General features: G+C 55.3%; 1 protein-coding gene across 4 annotated transcripts in view; it reads right to left on the bottom strand.

Annotated features, from left to right (window-relative positions):
* The window catches only part of ABLIM3 (actin binding LIM protein family member 3), a 120366-nt gene that overhangs the window by 12229 nt on the left and 90760 nt on the right, over positions 1 to 17377 (bottom strand). For 2 of the 4 annotated variants that reach the window (XM_055143182.1, XM_055143183.1), the window contains 9 exons: positions 11976 to 12034; positions 9334 to 9405; positions 7431 to 7586; positions 6358 to 6387; positions 5861 to 5990; positions 5285 to 5383; positions 3671 to 3718; positions 1692 to 1826; positions 386 to 450 (listed from right to left, as the gene is read on the bottom strand). In XM_055143182.1, coding sequence (XP_054999157.1) covers positions 386 to 450; positions 1692 to 1826; positions 3671 to 3718; positions 5285 to 5383; positions 5861 to 5990; positions 6358 to 6387; positions 7431 to 7586; positions 9334 to 9405; positions 11976 to 12034 — 794 coding nt within the window. The remainder of the gene's footprint in view (positions 1 to 385; positions 451 to 1691; positions 1827 to 3670; positions 3719 to 5284; positions 5384 to 5860; positions 5991 to 6357; positions 6388 to 7430; positions 7587 to 9333; positions 9406 to 11975; positions 12035 to 17377) is intronic. The other 2 variants (XM_055143184.1, XM_055143185.1) reach the window with 2 other exon arrangements.

Raw genomic sequence — 17377 nt, 5'->3', positions numbered from 1 at the left:
TATTGTACATCTCTGCTTCACTCTTTGAAGCCCGCCAAGCTATTTCCCAGCTGCTGGGCCACTTGCATTCCCACGGGTGGGTTGAAAGAGGCGCTACAGCCACCTTGGCTCTGTCTGACACAACCTGCAAGAGAGAGGCTGCTGCCAGCACGAGAGAAAAGAGATGCCCTTTCCCCATGGCCGCTTCCTGAGCAGCTGGACTGACCCATACCTGAGGCTGACCCTAAACGAAACACCCCAACATTCGGTGTCTCAGTTATATAAGGGTTCAACAGGTCCTTTTCCATCAGAAGTGAGTCTGAGTTTGGTTCCTGTTCTTTGCAAATGAAACACTCATCAGTAAAAGACCATTGATCTGGGGGTGGAATGGGGGGGCGCTGCTCACCTTGTGCATGCTGCGGTCAAAATCATCTTCTTCTCCACCAGACGAGAATCTTCTGGCTCGGGGCACTGGCGGGAGAGAGCAAAGGTCAGTACCCGCGGAGCCGTCCGGCTCAGCCTGCCCTGGGTGGAGGGTGCAGGGGGCCAGCAAGGCTTAGAGGAGAAAGTTCCTTCCATCTCTGGCATATGTAAACTGAGCATTCCGAGAGAGCAGCTGGATGAGATGCCGCCCCCACCCCCACGGGGCTACTGTCAACCCGCTATTTACTACCTTCCTGAGCTAGGAAGGCAGGGGAAGCTGACCATCATGCAGCGAAGACGCCCCAGCACCCAGAGCTGGGACTCTGCTGGAGCTAGAGAAGCTTCCTTTTGCCAGGGGGTGGGGGGGGGAGGTGGGTCTCGGCCTGCAGAGCTCATCCTGGCATGATGAGGACAGGTCCCCCGGGGGACAGGGCATGTCCGGTGACATGGTTGCTTTTCGCTTTCGCTGTGTCTGAGGCCAAGGGAGCACAGGACCTTTCACCCATGTGCCAGGAGCCCCTGCTCTGCACCCAGCCACTCCGAGCTGGACTGTTTTCGAGGCCTGAAATGGGCTCATGCAAGCGTCTCAATTTCCCTCCCTGTCTGCTGGCGGTTTGGTGAATGCCCCACTATTAAGTTTTGGAGAAGCCAAGGGTGCCACCTAGTCCCCCCGTTTGGTGAGGCTGTGAATTCTCTGAGAGTCAGGCGGGGCCACCTCTGAGCGCCTGTGAGGTGACGGTCACCTGGGGCATTCAGTCAGGAAGGGGCGCCAACCGGGGGAACCAAGGGAAGCTGGGGACGTCTGACTGCGCATTCTAAGACCCCTCACCAGGTGCCCCGGAGAATTTCCCATCATCCCATACTTTGTCCCATCCTCCAAGTCACGATCCACCCTCCAGCCCAAGTGGCCTCTAAAAGACACACACCTGCGGGTGCCACCCTGGTGGCGCCTCCCAGACCCAAACCTCCCCGTCAGCGCACTGGCCCTGCAGCTCCCGCCACCCTGAGCTCCACAGGCAGCTGCCTCCTGCCTCCCGTGGATGGCTCCCAGCCTGGTCTCGCGCGCCTCTGCACTGCCCGCTGGCCCTGGCCCTTCCCAAGGCTGCTGGGTCTGCGTCCATCCCCTCAGCTCCTCCACATGCAGGGACCCGGTCTGCTTGTCCCCCAGGGCCCTCTCCCCCGATCCATGAGTGGGCCTCAGCACATGCCTATTGAGGGCACTCGGAAGGAGACCCCACACGGTGGGGGGTGCCAGGACGCGGCTCCTGGCTCCCCGAGTTGCATGCTACCTTTGGGGGACCCATGGTAGGTCCAGAACTCAGATTCCGCAGCATAGTAGGGGTCTGGGGAGTAGGCTGGGCTGTACTTGGAGGCCTGGCTGATGTCCTCACTTGTTTTGCTCTTGGTGGCTGCTGACAGATCACCTGCAAGGGACCCAAGGAGACAGCTTCAGGGAAGGGGCGGGCATCCTGGCACAGACCCTGCCTCCGCTGGCCCAGGGCACAGCTGGAGAGCCGGGACGGGGGTGGGGGGCGGGGCGGGGAGGCAGCCCGCGTCCACACAGCCAGTTAGAACCAGAGCCGACTCCACTCAGGGTGGCTCCCACCATGCCCCCTGGGCTCTAGTGTGTCCCTAAGTGGACCCGAAGGCCATGGCTGTTCCTCTTAAGGCTGGGGGACCCTGAGCCCACCCGCCTTCCTCACTCTCACGCAGCTGCCTGTGGGCCCGAGCGAGGCTCAGAGTGGGCCCCCAGGGCAGAGCCAGATGGAAGGCGGCAGGTCGGCGCCCCTCCCTGCAGTGCCGGCGCCCGCCTGCCGAGGCCTTCCTGTGCCCCGAGCCTCAGGCGCTCCTCTGCCACCGTTACCAGCTGGCACGCTGGGCAAATCCTGCCCCTCCCAGCCTCAGTTTCCCTACCTAAGAGCATCAACACGGGGCTGCTGGCTCAGGTGCCTTTCAGGGGCCATCCCCCCCACCCCACTGAAGCTCACAGCATGGTTCCAGGCAGGGACTTGGTCCAAAGCCTGGGGAGGTGGGCTAGGCGGAGGGGCCGGGCCAACGGGCACCCCTTTCTCAGCCACTCCACCTGGGCCCCATCTACACCTGCCAGCGTTCCTGGACCCGGATTCTCCCTCTGCCTGGTCCATCTTCCATCAGCTCCTCTCCATGCAGTCCCCCCCTGCCCCCCCCAACTGCTCCTCGGCCTGCCCAGGGCTGCTCTCCGTGGCCCACTCAGCCCCGGGGCCTGGCCACACGTGCCACTGCCCCTGGGGTGGCCTCCACAGTCACACGGACACGCGCCCAAGCTCACGGGAAGCCCAGCTTCGGGCCAACCCAGACCCCAGCGCGGGGCCGTGTGCCTGCCTCTGTGCTGTCAGCCATGTGCTCCCTCCCGTGGCCCCCGGACCCGGAGGGTGACACCCAGCAGACATGCCTCCGCACCCTGCAGGAAAAGGGGGTGCTGATTCATCCAAGCAAGGCTGGCGCGGGCTCAGCGGGGCCGGGTGTTGGGTGCGGGAGGAGCCGGGGAAGGAGATGCTCACAGTGCGGAACCTCAGGCCACTCTCAGAGCGGCCTTGCTGCCGGGAAAGTCAGTGGCCGGCGCCCCACCCTGGCCGCCTAGAGAGGCCTTCCTGTGCCCCGCGCTTCAGGCCCTCCTCTGCCTCCTTTGCCCAGTGTGCCAGCTGGGCACTGCCCTCTCCCGCCTGGGGAGGGCCAGGGCGGGGCGCAGGCCACTGACTCTCCTGGCAGGTCACGGGGTGAAGGCCACGGCACGAGGGAGTGAAGGAGTGCGTGCGGGCGGGGCCTTTCCGGGGCAGCTGGGAAGGGGACTGGGGTGAGTGGACCTCTTGGGCACGTGAGTCAGGGCACGGGCCAGGGGTCTGGGGCACAGCCCTGTCCCTCAGCCCTGCTCCTCTCACCCGCAGCCTCTCCAAGTCAGCCTCCGCTCTCAGGAGGAGAAGAGTTTGAGGGGTGGGGGACAATGCCCAGAGAAACGATTACAAATACACAACTGCAGCTCGGTCTGGCGTGGGCCCTGCTGTGATCCTCAACAATGTCCAAGTTAGAGGGTCAGGGGGGCATATCCGGGGTGTCAGTGTTGCTCCAGTGACTGGGGATGTCAGATAGCAGGGGGTGGGGGGGAGGGAGGCCTTTCTCCTGCAATGACACCTCCTCTCCCAGGGTTTGAGGATCAAGGGGCAGCCGTGAGAGCCTCCCTGGGGTGCTGTGCACGGATGAAGCCCTCCTGGTGCCTCCCCCCCAACTGTACCATGCCGTTTGTAGATGGGGGGTTTCCGGTAGATGTTGCTCTCTCCAGCTGCCAGGCAGAGGAAAGGGAGTTGAGGGGAGAGGGAGAAGGGGAGGGGCAGGGCAGGGGAGAGGGAGAGAGAGGAAGAGGAAGAGAGAATGAGATACAGGGAGAGGGAGAGATGGGGAGAGACGAAGAGATTGGGAGAGGGAGAGAGATGGAGAGAGACAGACACAGAAGCAGAGACAGAGAGGAGAGGGGGGGGGAGGAGAGGAGGGGGAAGACAGAGAGACAGCAGTCAGTCAGCTGGTCTCTGGGGCCAGCCCCTTTCCCAGGGGTTCCCTGCCTCTGCTCTCCGGACCTCCCCTTCCAGACTCAGCCACCTCCGCTCACACCTTGCACATCAGGTTCCAGAGGGAGGGGTGGGGTGTGCAGAGGAAGAGAGCAGCGGAAGGTCAGAAGGTGCTGTGGAAGCTGGGCAGTGTGTGGGGGAGGTAGCCCCGCCCCAACCTCCTCGGCCCAGGGCCCGGCCTCCTCCCTGCACAGCCCCATCATCTCTCCTCCCTCCCTCCCACCAGGACGGGGCCTTTCTGGGGCAGGCGAGAAGGGAACTGGGGTGATGGACTTCCTGGGAACTCGAGTCAGGGCACTCCCTTGCCCAAATCACACTCGAAAGACTACCGAGTGCCTGCCTTCCCGTCCTCTCTCAGGGCGCTTCCTCTGCTCACACGTGTCACACTCTGCCCTGTCAGGGCTGCCCCCGGGCCTTCACAAGGAAAGCAGGCTCCTTGGCCCCTTTCAGCTTCAACGTCCCCTCCTCCCGGAAGTTCCTGACTCCCACACTGGGCACCCCCACTCAGGTCTCGCTATGGTCCGGTCCCTCTGAAATAGTGGTTTTCACCTCCCATTGTGGACTGGTATGTATTGGATATGCCAAAAACAGTAACAATAAGTCTCTTAATGAGAGACGTTACTGGTGCCCACTCAAACAAATTGATGAGCAATGGGATGACAATGACTATTGTGGACCCGTGCTGGTCTGCAAGCGAAGAGGTGGGGAACCCACTGATCTAGAATGATCTAGAATGAGGCCCTCTCTCTGATGGGCACCACACCGACCGTTACCTGGAACCTCTCTGGACCGACTCAGGTGTTTTTTGTGGTGCCAGAGATTGAATCTAGATCTCACACACGCAGGGTGAGTGCTCTGCCACGGTCCTGTGTCCCAGCCCTGTTTTATTTATTTTATTTATGTTTGTATTTTGTTTGCAAACCTCTTCCTACGTTTGACTATAAATACCAAGTCAGCAGGATCTGGGCTGGGTTGTGCAGAGTTAAACTGCCGGGCCCAGAATGGTGTTTAACTTAGGGGAGCTCAGTGATTGGACTCAGTCCCAGGTGCTCAAAGGCCAAGCCTGGTGCCTGCCCCGTTCCGCACAGCCTGGGCAGTCCGGGTGCTCCTTCTGGCCGTTTCTGGGGTTGGGGCTGAAGCCCAGAGGCCTGGAGGGGTTGCAGGGTGGAGCAGGAGGCTGGTGGGCCAGGGAGGGTCCCCAGGAAGCGCGTCTCAGTGCAGTGCAGCCCGCCCACCCGACCCCCGAGCATGCACTCATGCTAGCATTCCGGGCGGCAGCCTACCTGGGATGTGGAAGTGTTTGGGGGCCTGGTAAGAGGTCGGCGTGGAAGACCTGACGTCTAACTGGCTATGGTAAGGAGAGCTCCGGCCACTCTCGGGCCCTGGAGCGCGCATGCCCGCGAGGAGAGAGGCGCAGAGAGAAGAGGCGTTAGCAGAGAGGAGGGGGTCCAGGCGGCCGTGCACGGTGGGCAGCATGGAGGAGGTGGCGCCTTCCTGCCTCTAGTTTGCAGAGCCAAGGTGGGCCCTGTTTGTTCAAGTCCCCCTCCTCCAGAAAGCCCTCCGTGAGTTTCTGAGCTCCAGAAAGACTTGTTCACCCTGGAGTCCCCCTCCCTGCTGAGACCCGCCCTCCCACCCCACCCCACCCCACCCCACCCCACCCCACCCCACCCCCACACAGGACTCCTTTCCTTTAGCAACTAGGTGGCCCCTTCTGGCACCAATCTCCTCCCCCGCCCCTCCCACCCCCACCCTGCATCGAGGCCCTCGGTCCTGCAAGGCAGCATGGCTGGGGAGGTCCTTGCCGCTGGGAGCTGGAAGGCTGCGCTGCCCCCAGCTGCGGCTGGACTCCCCGTCCTTACCAGAGCGATAGTAGTGGTGAGGTGAGCGGGAGAAGGTGGGGGACATGCCCTGCCGGCTGTAGGTGGGCGAGTCGATGTACCCGGGGCTGGAGGCCCGCCTCTGCCGGAGACTCAGGTTCTCGTAGATGTCCTGGGGGAGGAGGCATGGCTGAGCCACAGCCAGACGGTGGCCACTGAGGCAGGCAGGCGGGAGTAGTCAGGGGTCCTGGGGCCCAGGCCGGGTGCCGCCGGGAGCTCAGAGCACCCTCCCCTGGGTGGCTGCAGAGTTTCCTCCCCTGCACCCCTCGCCTCCGGCTCAGCTCCCCCAAACCCGAGCATCAACAGAGACACAGGGGGTGCCTGCCAGGTGAGAGATGGGCCACGGGGGTCTCCCCAGCCGTTCCTTCCCTGTGTGCCACCACCGGGTCCTTGCTCCAGCCCCCTCTGCCCTGATGGGGGGAGCCCCTTGGCAAGGCCCTGGGCAGAGATCCAAAGGGCTCCAGACGCGTCGTGATTACCTGGGAGTAGGGAGATAAGGTTCCCAGCGACTTAGAGGCACAGGGTGTGAAGGCAGCCATGGAAGGAGCAGCAGGAGAGAAAGGAGAGGGAGACAGAGAGTGTGACAGGGTCCAGCAGAGAGATCCGCCAGGCGGGCGCCCCTCAGACAACGGGCTCCAGAGAGCTGGGCGGGGGGAAAGTTGAGGCTCCTTCTCTAAGGGGAGAGCCAGGCCGGGAGGGGAGGGGTCCCACGCTCCCAGATGTCTCCACCCCCAGCTGCCTCCTGCCCCTCTGTGGCTCTCTGTGGAGGACAGTGCCCAGGGCAGGGCTGGAGTCAGGCTTGGATGTGGTGGGGTCAGAAGTGACACCCTGACGAGGACCAGGCCCCTCGTCTCCCGCTCACCGGGTCGGGTGGGAGGCTCTCCCAGTTCCTACAGCTTTCTGGATTTCCAAGACAGGTCAGACGGGGGGGTTGGTGTGAGATCTCTCACCGTTTCACTGTGGACCACTACTTCCCCTGGGCGAGAACTCGGACTCTTAAGCACAGCAGAAACAGGGATGCAGGCAGGTTCCAGCCACAGACGCTGTCGGCTAAGGCTGTGTGGGCCCCCCTGAGGGTCTGCGTGGTCTAAGGGCCGGGACCCCTGCCCCTCTACAAGTGAACTCTGCCCCAGCAGCCCAATCCTGGTCTTAGAGCTCTGAAGAGGGGGTGCAGGGCAGGTGGGACAGGCAGAAATGCTCATCGGTCTCCAGAGACCTGGAGGAGGGTGGGGCTGGGTTTGCAGACACTGCAGTCGGAGGTGGGGGGCCACAGCCCCTCGTGTAGCAGCACCCCTGGACTTTCAGCAGCTTTAAGTTGTCAGGTTCTCCGGGGGCGGTGAAGCCCCGTCCTGCCTACAGGGGGCGCTGCTCTCTAGCTCCAGAGGGTGCAGGTGAGGAGTCCCCGAACTCCAGTTTTTAAAGAGGCCCAGATGTTGGGGTGAAATCCTTCCTTTTAAAACGCTCACTCTCCACTCCATCCTGGAACGGTCTGGGGGGGCCTCCCGAGTGGGTGAGGGGGCTGGGCACCCGCCGACAGGGCGGGCCGCGGTACCTCTCCATAGCCACACCGCTCCAACATCTCGTCAGACGTGTATCTGGAATGAGGTTCGTAGGAAATGAGGTCGGGGCGTTGAACCTCGTAGATGGACTTGACCTTGGGGAGGGCTGCCAGGTCTTTGTAATTAAGGATCTCGTTATCCACCTTGGCCTGGGGGAAGAGGGGAGCGGAAGGAGAGAAGTGGAAAGGTAAGAGGGACAGGAGAGAGGAAAACAGGAGGTTCAGAAAAGCAGGTGTCCAGATTCCAGTATCGGGACTCCCGGGCCAGGAGAGTGGGCAGGGCGAGTGGGCAGCTGGACCCCCGCCAGGCTGCGCGGAGGCCCTGTGTCCTGTAAGGTTCAAATGTCAGGCGGCGTCTGTGAGGTATATGCGTCAGTAATTATTCCAGACCGGGAGACTGAGGTTGCAGAATTCGACGACCCACATGGCATAGGTTTGAACAGGCCTGAGCTTCAGCCTGAGGGGCCTCCACACAGCCAGAGGCCCCCTTCCTCCCCACCCTACCTTCAGCTTCCCAGAGAGAATACAGACAGCAAAGAACATCACTGCCAGGACAGCCAACTTAGCCAACGCTGGGGACCAGGAGTCAGACTGCACCTAATCCCGGCAACCAGGCCTGGGGGCTGCACAAGAGCCAGTGCTCGGTGTCACGGGTGGGCAGCAGGGCAAGACCAAGCTCGGTCCTTAGGGAGCAGAGCTGAGACCCCGGCATACATTCGACTGTTAATTGCATGAATAAATGTCATATCCAAGGGACCACTGAACCAATCTAATTCTTGTCTTTTTTTTTTTTTTAATCAACTTTTGGGTCACACCCAGTGATGCTCAGAGGTTACTTCTGGTTTCACACTCAGGAATTACTCCTGGAGTTGCTCGGGGACCATACGGGATGCCGGGGATCGAACCCTGAGCCGTACCCGCTGTGCTCTTGCTCTGGTACTAACTCTTGTCCTGTCTGCTGACTGGCTCTGGCCTCTGAGTAGTTGTTCAGCCATGCACACAAGGGTTGCACCATCCCTGGAAGTCTCAGGTGGTGGGAAAGCTCATCTTGACAGCTGCAAATCCTTTACACCCCTGCTTGCACACTCCTTGCTGCTGTCACCCTGACGCTGACGGCCGACCCAAACCCTCCCTGGTCTCAGGTTCTCTCTGTCCTGAGCCTCAGGGAAGCCACAGGAAGAAGGTTCATCTGCTCCCTGAGTTCTGGTGGCTCCTGCTGGAGTCGGTCCCGTCCTTGAGGTCTGTCCATAGGGTCTTGTGCTTGGGGACAGGAGTCCACAATCTCCCTGACCCCCTGGGTCCCAGGGCTTGTCACAGAGTACAGCATAGGATATGCCCACGCACAGGGTCACTTGAATGAACTCCTGCAGATGCCCTGGGCTTCCTTAGAATGCCCCCTTTTCAGTTTAGGGCTATTTCTTGGCTCTGTGTTCTGGAGTCACCCCTAGTGGTGCTCAGGGGACCCTCTGTAGTGGAAGGGATCAAACAAAAGTCTCCTGAATGCAAAATGTACTCAGTGGGTTGTATTGGTTGTACTGAGCTCTAACTGATCTCCCTCCCTCCCTCCCTCCCTCCCTCCCTCCCTCCCTCCCTCCCTCCCTCCCTGCCTCCCTCCCTCCCTCCCTCTCTCTCTCTCTCTCTCTCTCTCTCTCTCTCTCTTTCACACCTCTCCTCTCTCTCTCTCAAATATCTTTGGACCACACTTAGGAGTACTTGGGGACGACTCGCAGCTCTGTGCTTTGTGTCACTCCTGGCAGTGCTTGAGGGGGACTCTGTGGTACTGGGGATCAAACAAGGTCAACAACATGCAGGGCAAGTGCCTTATCCCCTGGAAAGTCTTTGGCTACCAGGCTGATGGACAAGAAAGGCCTTGCATTGGCTGCAAAGAGATACATACGCAGATGACTCGATTGGGCGACCCAATGCTGGATCCGGGAGGTGAGATGGAGGTTTCAGATGTCCGTCTATGCTGGGGGAGAAACAAAGAATGTGAGACACGACACACTGGAAGTGGTGGGGAGCGGGGTTCTGGGGGGATGGAGGCCCGACTCTCCGGACACATGAGCAATAGGGCCCAAACTCCTGGCTGGGGTGTCTTTCCTGTCTTTCATTCCTGCCTTTCTAATCCTTGTGTGTGAAAGAAATCTGGACTCCTAGAAAGAACTTCAGGCTATTGCACATAATAGTTTTGCTTCTTACATATTTGTAAATTGGGCCTTGTGATAAGACGTCGCTCATATAACTCTCCATGCTGGATTATTTCAGCCAATAACGTGTCTATTGATTTCTCTGGCGGGTGGGTGTTGGCACACCCAGCTGCGCTCAGGGCTTACCCCTGGCTCTGTGCTCAGGGATTACTCCTGGAGAGTGTGGGGTATCCTATGGGGTACTGGGGCTCAAATCCAGGTCGACTGTGTGCAAGACAAGCTTCTTACCTGCTGCACTAGGGGCCCAGCCCAGTGTGTCTATTTTCAATGAGTAAAATTGGTAAATGACTAGAATTTTAAATGAGCAAAACGGACTCACTCCTGGGTCATTTATTTATTTAAAAAAATACCATGAGGTTAAACTGCACACAATTGCATAATCCACTGATTATTTATAGTGTCTCCACTGTGAGTTGACATTAGTCTAAGTGATAAACAAAACACTTCCTTCTCTGAATGGGGCAGTGACAGCGTCGCCTCCTGAGGGGAACAACACTGCAGATCTAAGTGTGTCTAGGAGAGCAGCAGCTTGTGGTTGAAGCGGAAACAGGGGGAATCAAGGGTGACAAGCACGGTGGGCTTCTAGGCATCTTCAGGTTCAGGTGTGTCAAACTAAGGGGCTAGTTGCCAGGACCGCTAACTTCCCTTCCAGGTCTCCTGTCCCTGACTTACACAGCACTCATTGCAACTGCGGAGATGCACTTTCTTGACGGGGGATGTGAACTAAGGGGGGCTTTGGGGAGAGGAATTTAGGTGGTTCATCAGATGACGTAAGAGTAAATGGAAAATTCCATATCAATGATTTTTGGGGTAGGTCCAGGAAGAAGTCTTAAATTTCAACATTTCAACAAACTTCTTGACACTGGCTAGTATCTCTCTCTCTCTCTTTCTCTCTCTCTCTCTCTCTCTCTCTCTTTTTCCTTTTAAGCAAAGAGTGCAGGCAACATGATCTAGCTAGTCCCTTAGATTTGTTCTTATGAATTATTTCAATTTCACTGAACATATTTATCCTTCTCTTTTTATAGCAAACAATGTTGAGTTTCTTCCGCTTGGTGGTATCAAATTTTATTTAAAAATATACTTAGTAAAGTTTAAAACAGAGTTTATTTAAAGGAAAATATTAACTATATAAGGACACAGGGTGCACAGAGATATAATAAAAAGCATCAGCATTGTAGGAGAGCTGATATATCTGATAAATATTGCCAAAGAGGAGAAGCGTGAGGGAAAGGGACAATTGGTTTCTCCTAATACCTTAAGTGGGAGAAACTTGGAAGAGACAGGGAGAAAAACTCATTCCAAAAAAGAACATGCATTAATAGACAAACTCCTTCACAGAACATATATTATATTCATCAATAGATGAACACCTTTGGGGCTGGAGCAATTGCACAGCGGGTAGGGCATTTGCCTTGCACATGGCCGACCCGGGTTCGATTCCCAGCATCCCATATGGTCCCCTGAGCACTGCCAGGAGTAATTCCTGAGTGCAGAGCCAGGAGTAAGCCCTGTGCACTGCTGGGTGTGACCCAAAAAGCAAAAAATAAAATAAAATAATAGATGAACACCTTCACGAAACCTTTGATGGATGTGAGGGCAAAGAGGAAGTTTAACTGGTCAGACATAAGACACACACACACACATATTTTTAGGAGACACTCTGGAAATTCTTAGGACCATAAGAGAGTTCTAAGGACCTGTGGCAGCACCTCAGATGGTCCCCACCATAGAAACTACCCCCTGCCCACCCCGCCACAGAACTAGGAACCCCAGTGCTGGCCCCTCCCGAGTCCTCGAATCAGGAATCCATCCAGGCTCCCAGGACGTCCTGGTCTGTGCCCAGAGGGATGACGCCCTCGCTGGCCCAGTACTGATGAGACGCTAGTGCCTGCTCGGCTCCGTGACCATGGGTGGCCGCCATCTTCTCAGTCCTCAGATCTTTTTCATGATCAAAGCAGAGATGAAATTCCCAGCCCTCTCTGCCTCAGAGGGTTAACGAAATCAAACCAGAGGGTCGCTGTGAAGACCCTGTGCACACTGTGGATTGCTGTGGCAATACTCTCACGATTGACAAGGAAGGCTGAGGAAAGACAGGCCTTACAGACGGCCAACTTGGTCAAACTTGTCTGAGGGGATCATTACCTCCCCCAGAAACACTTAATAATCCTGTCAGCTGAACAGTAGCCCAGGTATTCTCACACCCGACATCTCAACCCCTCAAACGCCCCGAGGAACGCCAAGGGCCCAGGAACACACCTGACAAACTCAAAGCGCACTGCCCCCGGCCTATGGCCCCCACTAGCCGGTCTAGTGTTACTACCAGTTTGCTTACCTTTAATTTCTTCTCCGCCCGAGCTGCCTGTTTGCAGATGGGGTGCCAAACCTCAGAACCTAAGGAGTCAGAGAAAACACAGAAGTGGAGACTTTGTAAAGAAATGACAAAGTGAAGGCCCAGACTCCAGTCAGCCGTCGGAGCCTCTCCTCCTCTGACGCTTACTCGCCCTTCCCGGCCCAGGTGTGTGACACCACAGCCAGGAGGCTTCCTGACTTCCCGCTCTCGGCTCCAACACAGGCTCACCTGTCCACTGGCTCAGTCACGCACAGATTCTTCGCTGCATGCCCCACTCCGACCCTTCATCCAGGCCCCGTCCTCACGGGGCTGCTTCTCGCAAGCGTCCTTACCTGCCAGCTGACTGTGGCTGCTCTCTGCTCTGGGATTCATAATCCTTTTTTTTTTTTTTTTAAATCTCTCCCAACACATAGAACCTTAAATGACTGTAGCTTGTGGATTTTTTCACCCCGACCAAATCAAGAGCCCCTCTGGGCTGGGGCCGGCCTCTCCTCACGGCTGGAGCTCCCACGGCACCCAGTAGGGACTCTCAGCGGAGGCTTCATGGAAGTTTGCGCTATGACTAGTTGAGGGAATGATGTGCAGTGAGTGACACAGAGCAGGTGGCTCAATAAGTATTTGTTGAATGAATGAATGAATGAGTGGCAGAGGGGGGGCGTGAAATACAGGGATAGACTGTGGTGACCTCCAGCCTTCTTTTCTCTTCAAAGGCTTACGCTGGCCACCAGAGATTTTGATGGAGGAGGTGTCGTGGTATATATTCTGCTCGAGGGCACTGTCTTGACCTGCTAAGTCCCGGGCAGCTCCAGACTCTTTAAATATAGCACAGCGAGAATGCCCACAGTTTCTTGGTTGGGTGGGGCGGCGGGGGTGGGGGGGTCCAGTTGGCTGCTCCTACATCCCAGAAACCAATTTGGAAAGGCATGAGCAACAGGTGGCTGGTCACGTGTTGAGAAGCAGCCCCAAATATCACGCCCCCTCCCCCAGAGAAGAGACAGGTGTTCTGGATTAGAAGGAAAAATAGGAACATATTATCCCCGTGGTGCCATTCCGCTCATACCCGGACCCAGAGGGAAAGAAGCCGGCAAATGGCGAGATTCCTGAGCACCCAGATGGCATTTGTTTGTCGAAATTTGTTTTTAGGATCGGCTTTGTGTTATAATTTATTGCCTGGAACCCCTGGGACTAGAGTAGTAAAGTGGGGTGTGCGTGTGTGTGTGTGTGTGTGTGCGGGCGCGTGCGCGCGTGCGTGCACGCATGTGTATGAATGCGTGTGTGTGTGTGTGTGTGTGTGTGTGCATTTGCGTGTATGTGAAAGGTTGAACAATTCAGGGGGGAATCCGGGGGAAGAGAGCTTCCTAGTGAGGAGCCCGGGTTCTTGTCTGCCTCGAGCAGACCATTCCAGTTCCTTCCTCTAAATAATGGGGAGAGGACGCCAAAATCTGGCTGATACGCATCTCTACATTGCTAAGTTGAGGGACAGTTTTGTCACTTGTGGGATAAGAATCTTTGGCTCTTGCCTGCACGCATCCTGGGGCTGCTAATGATCCTGAGTTTTCCTCCTTCTGAGGAGAGTGCCGTGGCTCTCAGAGTCCAGCAGAGGGACTCAGGGGCTGCGTGCCAGGCAGCAGTGCAGGGCGTGTCCACCCCACGCGGGCAGCTCCTGCGGCTGGGAGTGTGGGGGCATTTCTGCATCCTGAGAGCTGCTGAGTCTACCCAGCGTTGTTTACTGCTGTGGCTCTCGCAGGAAGCTCGTGTCACAGGACACTGTGGGATGGCACGAGGTGGACACAGGTGTGTAAGAAGGCCAGGAGATTAAGTGGCAGAGGCTTTGTAAAAGTATAGGGGCTTGGAGAAGTGCTCAGGGAGGGGGGAGCAAGGGGGTCAGACATGATGGTCTCTGCCACTGCCACCTCTGTCCTGACTGGCAGCACTTGGCATGCAGGAAAGCAGGTTTAGAGAGGGGGAGGGGAGAGAGAGAGAGAGAGAGCGAGCAAACATGCACAAACATATATATGAGTGTGTTACAAGGGAGGGCAAGAGAGCATAAGGAGAAAAAAATAAAAATGAATCAAACAGGGCCAGAGAGATGCAGTGGGCAAGGCTCTGGCCCTGCACATTGCTGATTTGGGTTCAATCCCCAGCACCATATATGGTTCCTGGATCATATATATATATATATATATATATATATATATATATATATATAATATCCCTGAGCACTGATGGGTGTGGCTGCCAAACAAAACAAAACAAATGAATAAAACAGAAATTTCTATATCCTGTGAATTAAAGGGGGAGGGGAGGGACGAGGCATGCTTCCCCGAGCTCCACCTCAGCACAGCCACCTCAAATAAGACGGAAGCAGTTGGTTGGTAGTTAGCAGTAAGCTGAGTTAAATAAAGGTGAATAAGAGGGGTGTGTTCACAGAGACCCCATGCAGTCAAGAGATGGATGAGCTTATGCATGACTCACATTGAAAACACCCAGAGTGAAGAATGAGGTTCTTCTCTTCCATGGATGTTCTCCCCAGAGCCCAAAATAGGACACTTGGCTGGTAACTAATCTGGAATGAATGACTAGCTGGGTTTCACCTTTAAATTTGAGGGGCACCTCCCAGGTTCATAGAGGCTGGGACCTTTCCCAGTAACACTTGCCAACTGGACTGGACAGTTCAATGCTTAGGCCCAGCCAAGTGAGGGCCCACTAGTGTCACCCCCATGATGCTCAAAGGTCTTCAAGGTTACACTCGGCAGTTATCTGAGGGTTATGAAGTGCAGGAATTGAACTCAAGACAGCTAACTCGGGCTGGAGCGATAGCATAGCAGGTAGAGCGTTCGCCTTGCATGTGGCTGACCTGGGTTCAATTCCCAGCATCCCATATGGTCCCCTGAGCACCGCCAGGGGTGATTCCTGAGTGCAGAGCCAGGAGTAACCCTTGTGCATCTCCAAAAAGGAAAACAAAGAAAAAAGACAGCTAACTCCTTGGCCTATACCTTAGAAACGAAAAGTATATACAGGTGAAGTACACCCAGAAAATGATGGTACCCATGATGGAGAGAGGGCCCCTAAGTTAGGCCATAAGGGAGCATTTTCACTATGGAGAAAACAGAAAAATGAAAACAGTTTTGAATGCTTGAATATCTCTCTGTGGAAAGGGGGATAAAGTAGAACAAAGGCTAAGGGCAAAATTCTAAGGAGGGAAAATGGAGCACTGAGGCTTGAATGGTTCATTCTGAGAGTGAGCCTCCTGTCCCTGGAAGAATGTCAGTTCATCCTGGTGGGCATGGCTCAGTTTGGGAGACGCATCCTATGGTAGCAATGCTCAGAGACCCGACCAACCCTTAGAGACTCTGTTTATCCTCACAGACTCTTCTGCAAAGGAAAGCGTTTGCTCCCTTCCATATAGGGACCCCACCTGTTCTCTGTGTGGGGATATGTGCAAGGGGTGGTGATGCAGAATAGCCACGAGTACTCTGAGTGAACTAATAAACAGAAGAAACCTGGGTGCTTCCTCCGGCAGGGCCAAAACGCCCAGGGGCAGCCCATCCCACTTGTGGATGCTTGCAATTGCAATTACAATAATTAAGTAGATGCTTGCAAAACACACCTCCAATTCAGGGGTGGCTCAGGGAGCAAGGGACAGTGGAGGGAGAGAGTTTCATTGGTTTTGCAGGCATAGGAATTTGCATTACATGATACAGGAGAGGTGCATTCAAAAACAAAGGAGAAATAAAACAAAACTGGTTTGAATCATGCAGAAAGGGGAAACTATTACCTAGCTCCAATGTACCTCTGACCAAAAATAATCCATGAAGAAATTGTTCAGAAGACATTAAAGATTACTTTTCAGGTGCTCTTCATTGGGAATGTAGTTGTAAAACATCTGTGCATCTTATTTTGATTAACTGCATATTGTTTGTCAAAGGACAATATATGCACTGGGATTATTTTTATTTAAGGAAAAAACAACAAAAAGAAGTTTGCTATCCCATTTAAGTTACCTTGAATTCTCTAACGAGATGAACTCAAGAGATCTGGGCAAGATGCATAATCTGGACCCAGATTACACAGCTGCGATTCTGGAGTAAGTGTCTCAGAGGATCTACTAGACTGGACACTGCAATGTCCCTGAGCACTAGCGGTCCAGGAGCATGACACATGCAAGGTTCTGGGATGGTCCCTGCATATTCTCAAGTCAGCTTCTTGGCAGTGAGCCGGAAGACCTAAGACTTTAAGGAGGCCCAACCACTTCTGCCTGTTCCCCAGAGACTCACAAGACGAACACCAGTTCACCGTACAAATTGGAGACTTGAGATATCAGGGGATCATGAGACCAATTTTATAAGGCTGAGTTCTTTAATGTCTTGCCCGACCTCAGCATACTTTGCTTGCTAGGCTTCAGGTTCCCCAAGTCATACTCTTCTTCTCCAAGATGATCACCCCCAATTTCAGGTTCCACAGTCACGCATTCCTCCAGGGTGATGGGAGTGACGGTGAGTCATTTCTGTATCAGCTGAGTCAGAGATAGAGCTGGAAATCTCACATCATCCTTCAGTGGGCTGCAAAGTATCCTTTCAACCCGTAACTGCATCACATTCTGTCTTGCCTCTTGAACTATCTCACAGCACACTGCACACCTGTACCACTTAGGGAACCCACCCAGGTCTTCAATGGTCCCTGCAATTCAATCTGCCAACAGCCTTCAAAAATCATTATTCCGGGGCTGGAGCAATAGCACAGCGGGTAGGGCGTTTACCTTGCACGAGGCCGACCCGGGTTCGATTACCAGCATCCCACATGGTCCCCTAAGCACCACCAGGAGTGATTCCCGAGTGCAAAGCCAGGAGTAACCCCTGAGCATCTCTGGGTGTGACCCAAAAAAGCAAAAAAAAAAAATCATTATTCCAATGACTACATTCAGGGAGATCTCAGGGAGCTGGTGCAAGTGCAAAATTCCCCCCCTACCCCCCCCCAGAACTCAACAGAGTGAGGAACAAACAGCTCAGTGAATGGCCAGGTCCATATGAAGGTTGTGTTTGAACAGAACAGATTTTCAAAGCATCTCTGAATCTGAATATTTTTTTAGCTCTGTAGGTTGTCTGTGATCTCCATGCTATTCTGCTATATGTCTTTGGGACTTTCCTCTCATTTAAGCAAGACTTTAGTCACACACACACAAAACACACAAATACACACTCCCCTTCCTAGAAGGGTCAGGCTTTCCCTTCCAGGTAGAAATTGCTCTTTAAAAATTCCTGCTCAGTGGCTAGAGCAATAGTACAGCGTGTAGGGCACTTACCCTGCAAGCAGCCAACCCCAGTTTGATCGCTGGCACCCATATAGTCCCTGAGTCCAGCCAGGAGTGATCCCTGAGTGAAGAG

Source organism: Sorex araneus, chromosome 6, assembly GCF_027595985.1.
Source record: "Sorex araneus isolate mSorAra2 chromosome 6, mSorAra2.pri, whole genome shotgun sequence".
In the NCBI taxonomy this organism is placed as follows: Eukaryota; Metazoa; Chordata; class Mammalia; order Eulipotyphla; family Soricidae; genus Sorex; species Sorex araneus.
This window is presented reverse-complemented; position numbering and strand designations above follow the sequence as displayed.